This window comes from Colius striatus, chromosome 4 (genome assembly GCF_028858725.1).
Source record: "Colius striatus isolate bColStr4 chromosome 4, bColStr4.1.hap1, whole genome shotgun sequence".
In the NCBI taxonomy this organism is placed as follows: Eukaryota; Metazoa; Chordata; class Aves; order Coliiformes; family Coliidae; genus Colius; species Colius striatus.
The window spans coordinates 9,498,330-9,506,305 of record NC_084762.1 but is presented as its reverse complement, the minus strand read 5'-3'; the positions used below and the strand labels follow the sequence as shown (position 1 = coordinate 9,506,305).

At 48.2% G+C, this 7,976-nt stretch overlaps 1 protein-coding gene across 1 annotated transcript in view; it reads left to right on the top strand.

Moving 5' to 3' along the window:
• The first annotated feature begins 1,335 nt into the window (after positions 1–1,335).
• Positions 1,336–7,976, top strand: part of MYO10 (myosin X) — a 158,860-nt gene continuing 152,219 nt past the window's right edge. The window contains exon 1 of the mRNA XM_061994767.1: positions 1,336–1,635. Coding sequence (XP_061850751.1) covers positions 1,615–1,635 — 21 coding nt within the window. The 5' untranslated portion in view covers positions 1,336–1,614. The remainder of the gene's footprint in view (positions 1,636–7,976) is intronic.

Sequence of the window (7,976 nt, the reverse complement as noted above, 5' to 3'; positions counted from 1 at the left end):
GAATGAACCACACACCTGCGTGTAGGACTGTGGCAAGGAGAGCGTGGCAAGAGAAGTAGTTAGGCCCTTCCCAGCCCAGACAGGCCCCCAGAAGGTTGCATGGTGTCCTGAGGGATGTCTCTTGGCTTGGCTTGGAAGGCTGCACAGGAGTGCTGCCCAGGGGCTCCATATTGAAATACAAGCAATGTGGGAAGTGTTTCTGCTTTTGCTGCCAGGTGGCTGCTCATGGCAAGGCAGTCTGGGGGAGCTGCTGATCTACAGATGACCATGTCTGAGGCAGCTAACATCTTCCTGAAGGCTTCCCTCCCACCTTGTTTCTGTCTGAGAGAGTGAGCAGCTGCTGCCCCCACAAAGGCTCTAACAGGTACCATTCAACAGGAAATCCCTCTTGTGCTGGTTTATCCCAGTTCTGACTTCAATGGCACAGCAGTTTGTCTGGATGTCACCATGTGAAGCTCCAAGACTAGTAGAACCCCATTTTGGATATTACATATCTTGAAGCCAAACCTCTTTTACCAACTCTGCTCTTTATTCTCATTTTGGTTTTAGATATAAAGATGAAAGAAGAGTGTTTTTCCACGTGTTCTTAAACTTGTTTAAAACGTGTTCCAAGGTGTTCTTAAACTTGTTTTTTCAGAGGTGCTTCTGGTGCTCCACACATTAGCTCCCGTGACACCTTACTGTAGGCTGAGGGCAAAATGATGCACAAGAAATATTTCCCCCAGATGAACACTTTATGCTGCTCTGCAGAAAGGTAAAGGACTGGAAAAGCTATGGAGCAAGCTGCTGAAGGAAGCACAGTGCATTCCTCGGTAGTGATCCGAAGGCTGCTTTCATCTGTAGAGTTTACTCAGTGCGAAACAATGGCTGTTGTAGCATCTATTTAGCAAAGGTACTGCCGACAAGAGCCCGTACACAGATTTCCCGCAAACTTAAATAGGAGCTTGTTGTATGCAACGGGAGCCTGCAGGTACGTATTCTTTAACCGACACTTAGCTCTGTCAGTAACTTTCGCTGGATGGCGGTGCTTTGCATGGCTTTGTGTTGCAAAACGAGGGAGCGCAGCACACCTTCAGCCCGGAGACCGCCTCTCGTCGCTTCCCTCTGCCCGCGCTCCTCTGACCCCGCATTCGGCCGCGGGTTTCCGTGTGGTCCGAGCAGCGGACGGGTCCGAACCGCTGCGGGCGCCGCACCGGGCGCGGGGTGGGCCGGGCCGGGCCGGGGGTCGCCGTCCACGCTCCGGGCGGGGCGGGGGCGCGGCTGAGGGCGGTGCGGGGAGCGCCGCGGCTCCGCCCCCGCCGCGACGGGACGGGGCGGCCCCGGGCGCGGGGCAGGAGCGTGCGGCGGCAAGAGGCTCTTTCCTCCTCCTCCTTCCCCCTCCCCCGGCGCCGGCTATGTGCTGCCAGGACCGCCCGGGCGAGCGGCTCTGAGGGGGCGGGCGTGCGGACAAAGGCAGCGGGCTGGTGCCGGCGCTGGGGCGCGATGGAGCGGCGCGGCGGCTGAGGCGGCTCGGTGGGGCCGAGCTGAGCCGAGCCGGGCCGGGCGGCGCCGGCAGCACATGGTGCGCGACTGGGGCTGGGCGCTGCGCACCCGCCCGCGGGCGGACGGGCCACCATGGACAAATTCTTGGCGGAGGTGAGCTCGGGCCGGCGGGGTCTTCCTCCCCCCTTCCTCCTCCTCCAGCCTGGGGTCGTTTTGTGGAACCAGAGCCGGCAGCAGGGCTGCAAAGAGGTCCCTAAAAGTGTCGTGTGTGTGTGTTCGCGAGCACCTCGGCTTGTAGGGGGTGTGCGAGGCCGGGGATCGGGGCTTCGCCAGCGGGTGGGCGAGAGCGGAGTCCCCCACACTCCCCTCCGCCCCGTATGGTCGGCACTTTTGGCTGCGAACGGCGGCGGAACTGAGCCGAAGCGGAGGGCAGCTGCTGGCTCTGCCTTGGGGAGGCGTGGAGCGCTAACTGGGGCTCGTTAGGGTGGGCAAGGGCCGGAGGCGCCTGTGCCGCCCCTTCGCCCCCGGCACTGGCCAGGGATCGCGGTCGCTGTGCCCCGCAGGAGGCGGGCTGCCCAGCGCTCCGGCGGGGCCGCTGCCCGTCCCGCTCCGGCCCCCGCTGCCGGCAGCGAGGCAGCCCCTGAAACCGAGTCTCCAGGGAGGAGTGGGGGGAGTTCCCGCCTCAGGGGTTCCCACCTCAAGGATTCTCTACGTGAAAGAAGAAGATACTCTTTATTCTTTACGTGGATATAGGAGGCTTCAAATGATGGAGGTTTCAGAAACGGAGCTGGTGTTGAGCGCTCTTTTTTGTTTGCTTTTAGTCGCAATGTTAAGTGTATGTGTTATTTAAGTGCACGTGAAGTCTGCCGACACAAAACGTAAAGTAACAAGGCTTAACTCTTGAAAGTGTTCGGAGCTTCACCATTATCTTCTGGATCTTGACAACTTAATCCTGTCGGGTGAGGAAACTGAAGACGCATTGCTACTCGGGATAAACACAAAAAAACCCAAAACTCGAGTCCTTGTCTCGTCTAAACTAGCTGAATTTTATACAATGCTATTTTACAGAATCAGTATGGCTCGCCTGATGTTGGCACAGCCTTATGAACATAAGGTGTCTGGTATAAATGCAGTGGCTTCAGTGCATGTAGATTACTGGCAAAGCTTGCATCTGGGTCACGACTTCTGGTGACTGATTGCTTGATTGCTTTGATCGCACCCCTGGCTGAAGCAGTTGTACTGTCAGGGTTGTAAATACAGGCCAGGCATCTGTTTTACACGACTGTGGTTAAGCTGAAAAAGCGTCCTTTGCCCTCATGAAATAACTTCCCTCACATTCTCAGTGCTGCTGTTGATGCTTCCACAAGAAAAAATAGGTGATCTGTTCACCCGGAGTAGTAATTAGTCAAATAAAAGAAGGTCATACGCCTCACTGCCTGTTGGCTTTTTATTTGTCCGAGAACAAAAGTTCTGTCAAGTGCAGTAAGAAGGAAGAAACACGAGATTAACTTTGAAAAAGTCTGAGTTAAGTAGTAATACTGCCTTTTTCTTTTTTTCTCCCCTTCCTGAAGAGGATGTAGCCTTCATGTAGCTTTCAAAAGCTTGCAAGCCATGAGCAATACGGTAGTATTAGCCTGGCCTTGCAAAATGGATCTGAAGAGTCATTTGCTCAGACACAAAGTGCTGTAGCGTGCCCTACATAAAGCTGAAGAAGAGTTTTAATGGTTTTAACTCCCCTATTAGCCAAAATTACTTGCCCTGGGGAAAATGCAGGTAAATTTTGCTAGTCTGTGTCAGTATTTCAGCATATATTTATGTTAATCTGTGGTTGCTGCATGCAGGCTTTGATCTTTCTTAAGAACTCTTATTCCCTTTCAACATGTTGATATTACTTTAAAAGATCAGTAAATATAGCACCTTGACTTTAATCTGCATCCAGAGTCCCACCCGTAAGTATAAGCGTTTTCCTTTCCTCACACCAGAGTGTATGTAAATCACATATAGGGCACAATAGCAGAACTGCACTGGGCCTGACCCAGCTACCACAGAAAACAGTCTGTTGAAGGCACCAGATCGAGCCACTAACTGGGTAATTTAACTTGTGCGAGGCAGACATCCTGCAGCTGCTCCTTACAAAAATATTTGCTGACTTATCTGATCTGAGAGAATTACCATTCTCCTTCAAATAAGTTGTAGTGTGTGGAAGAAAGAGAAAGCTTGATGAAAGGCACAGGTAGAAAGCTTAGTCTGCTGTGCTCTTGTTTGTCAGCGTTCTAAGTCCCCTGATACAATTGTGTTTTGTGAGAAAAGCTGGTAGGTGAGGAAGGTATACAGTGACAGTTCACAGGGGCTGTTACCAGTAAACCCCTATTCACTGCACAGGAGGCAGGAGTGTCTTCAGTCTGACTGTTGCAGAAGAAATATTGTACTACCACAAGGTGCTGGAGAAGAAAACCCACAACCCTCCATTACTATTTCTGCCATATTTTTTCCTAGCCAGATGCAGATTGTAGGCTGCTCTCAGACTAACTGGAACAAAATGAGTCAACTGGGTAAGATGCTGAAGGAGTGCAGGAATGCACATGTTACACAGGCACTGCTCCTGCTGGGACTTGCCGCGTGAAGTGCGGGATAGCGTCAAGTTCCTGCCAATCAGCTGATGCTGCCCATCTGTGACTTAACAGCTTTTTGACTTCTCCATCTTGCTGCTCAGTTTCCTTCCTTCAGCATTTCTTAGTATTCTTAGCTTTTACTCATTGAGGATGACAGGTGGTCGTGCCTGTCTCCAGAAGAGCTTCGGTTTATATCCCTGTCCCAGTTTTCTAGCTGAGTTAAGAATTAGGTTACAAGAGTCAGTCCTGGAACTTACTGTTCAAAATGTTTTTTATTGCTGCAAGATCTTAAAGTAATTACATAGTTGCATTGTAAATACAGAGGACAAGTGTTTTCTGAGACACTTCAAAACTGTTTCAGGCTGTTGGTTGGTCTGTGCTATCTTTTGGTGTTTGAAGGAAGGTTGATGGTGTAATTGTAACTTTTTCACATGTAAAGTGTTCAAACCGATAGAAATCCTGGAGATCCATACTCAGAATGGAAAGTATGGATATATGCAATAGAGCCATTTAGCTGTCTTGCTCGAAACAGACTGGAAAAAAATGTTCCTATGTTTTACCAATAGCTAGGGTACTCACAAGGGAGCATCTCCTGGGGTAGCTGAGATCACACTTCTTTTTTTTCCAGTGAGAATGCATCTTTGCTAAAAGGGGATGTAGGCCAGGAGGGAAGGAGGAGAGTCATTTCAAGATGAAAAGGAACACAAGGAAGTTTTGCAGAAACAAAAAGGCAGGAGAGATGCTGAAGAAGCAATTTGAGCTTCTGAGGTTCCCAAGCATTGTGTACCAGGGCAGCAGGGGAAGTGGATGCAGAAGTCAAGTTCGTCTTCCTCCTTTCATATTGGGCCAAGTGACTCTGCATAAGAGGTGTGTTGCACTGAGCCACGGTCACTGTCCTTTGTCACAGAAGGCAGTTGCTAGCCCAGCTGAGGTCAGAGAGTGGTTGAGGTTGGGAGGGGCTTCTGGAGGTCATCTTGTCCAAAGTTGCCCTTTGAGCTGGTGCTTAGCTCCTGGGCAGCTTGCAACACAGTGTCCGTGGCAGCGGCTGCAGGGATTGACTGCCTTCAGTTGCTGCTAAGCTTAAAGGATTTTTTTCTGCCTCCCCATAATTTCCACAACTGGAAGAGAAGGAGGAAGAAAAACTCTGCCTTCTGCCTTCTCCCTAGCATGTCCGAGTAGCTATGTTGAAGGAGAGGGTATTAAAAGCATGATCATCATCACAGAGGTCCTACTGATGTTTCTGTTGTGTTTCACAGAGGCTTATTGGGAACTGTGGGGCAGCCTCCTGTGAAGCACAGCAGATACTATGTCCAATGTGCTTTTATTTATAGCAGTACTGCTGGTACCTTGAGTTCAGAGTGGTTTTCTTAATTTCTGCTTTCCACAGTTGAACATATTTACTTGTCTACTCTATTTTAAGGCAGGGTAGCCAGCATGTGTCCCAAAGGAGCAAGTGTTGAACCTCCCTCTGAGGGAATCATGGAATGGTAGAGGTTGGAAGGGACCTTTAGAGATCATCTAGTCCAACCCACTGCTAAAGCAGGTCACATAGTAATGCATCCAGGCAGGTTTTGAAAACCTCCAAGGAAGGAGACTTTACACCCTCCCCAGGCAGCCTGTGCCAGGGCTCCGTCACCCTCACAATAAATTAGTTTTTCCTTATGTTTAAATGGGACTCTTTGTGTTCCAGCTTCATCCCATTACCCCTTGTCCTGTCACTGGATACAACAGAAAAAAAGTGATCCTCTAACCTCCTGACATCCACCATTTAGATATTTGTCTCCTCTTCTCCAGGCTAAACAGCCCCAGTTCCTGCAGCCTTTCCTCATAAGGAAGATGCTCCTGTCCACTGGTCATCTTAGGGGCTCTGTGCTGGACAATCTCCAGAAGTTTCCTATCCCTTTTGAGCTGTGGAGCCCAGAGCTGGAAGGCTATGGGGCAAAAAGTAAATCTGAAGCTTTGAACCTAGCTTCAGGAGCTGTCAGGGGTGGTATTTGCTGAGCCTGTAAGCCTCTTATTTGGGATATGCAGCTGCAGAAAACTTTTCCTTGGTGTTTCTGTGCTGTGGCACTTGGAAGATCACCCCAGTGCAGCATCATTCATGGGGACTTTCGAGAGGTTCGGCATCCCACGCAAACAAATGACCTTGGCTCTACCAAGTTTCTGTTCTTAAAGTGAAAATCTGGTGATGCTAACAAATTTTGTTCTGGCTGTGCTGTGCAGCATAGTGCACATGTTTAGAACAGTCTTGGAGGTCTCCCATTTTCCGTTTGAGCGTTGTACTGATACCACAAGTTTTTATGTTCCAGCTTGTGATATTGGTGTAGCAAAGCTGTGTTTCAGACCAATCAAGATGCAAGACAATCATCCCATAAGCAATGGCATAAAGGTTACTTTCCTGGAGGTCTTGTGAGGTCTCAAGTCATGCCAAGAAGGAAAGGTGCCTCTTTTGGCTGTTGAAATTGGCCGCGTTTTCCAACATTTCTGAGCTGTGACTACTTCTCATATTTAGTTTTTTTAAAAGCTGATGGTTGTTTTGTCAATAGCTATTTTTAGGTCAATTAGAGAGCGTTATGTTTTGAGTAGAAAATGTTTCAAGGGGACTCAGAACTACTTTACTGAGTTGGAAAGAAAAGCAAGTTTTTGTAGGTTTGTTTCTCTAAGTTGGGAAATTGTGTTTGGCTCGTTGGTAGCACGTCATTGAGGCTGCCTACTGCATGTACTTCACATGTGCCTTTCATAAGATGGATTTGTGCAACTGAAGCATAGTCATTGGTGCTGGGCTGGAGCCTAGCAGCCCTGCTGGCACCATGAATATTGTACAGTGACACAAGTATTCTCTTAAAGCTGCAAAACACATAGCTATTGAAATTGACAATAGAGGCTATACATTGTGTAGCACCTGCTCAGTTCTTTTTAGGTATCTTGAGTCAGCCTCCAGCTACAGGAGAGCTGTGAAACCCTCACAAATTACAAGAGTTTTGGCTTTCTTTTACCTTCTGGTGATACCATACTGAAATGGTTACTTTGTCTTTTCTCAGACAATATGTTTGTGTGTTAGGACTTTGTGCATCAGTTATTTTGCTCTTTATCTTCTTTAAATGTATTTTATGTATTTAAATGTATTTACAAGTATTTATTACACAGGTGAGCCTTGTGTGTGAGTGATATTGCCTGTTGTGAGCCTCTGTCTCTTTGGAGCTGCCACAAAGCCTGCTGCCTGGCAAAAGGGAACTGTGTTTGAAAACATGGCCAGTCCCAACTTATTTATGAAGCCAAGTGGAACAGGCTTTTATCAGAAATGCTCCACGTTTGTTTTCCATGATTCTGTGGAGGCAGGAGAGAACCACTTTGCAGAAGAGAAGGAAACAGAAAGAAAGTTTGAGTTTTCTGTGTTGTGTAGAGTTTAATGTGCTTGTCCTGTGAGTAACCTGAGAAACCCTGAAACCTTGCAGTGCTCTTGTTGCCCCAGCGTGCCTCAAGTTTGTGGGCACAGGTCAATTATTATACTGTCAGTGAGCTTGATTGTGCCACGTTGTGCTTCTGCTGTGATGATTTTAGTTGAGTCTTAGATTTCAGCTTGGTAAGACTGATAGAGTCTCATGAGTCTGAGTTTGGTTTGTTTTTTTTTTTTTCATTTTAGAAGGTAGATGATGGGAGGTAGATCCTTGTGCTTGTGTGTGTGGGTGCAAGTATGTGTTTATGTGTATAGTGTCACCATGTTGGAACAGAACAAACCCAGATCTAACTCCTAGCAACTGGATAACTTGCTTACTTTTTTCCTGGTTTTTTAATTTTAGTATGGGGAATGAATATTGATGTAACTTAAAAAAAAAATCTAGTGAGAGAAATGTCTCTTTATGTCTTTCTCTGGGTAGTTTG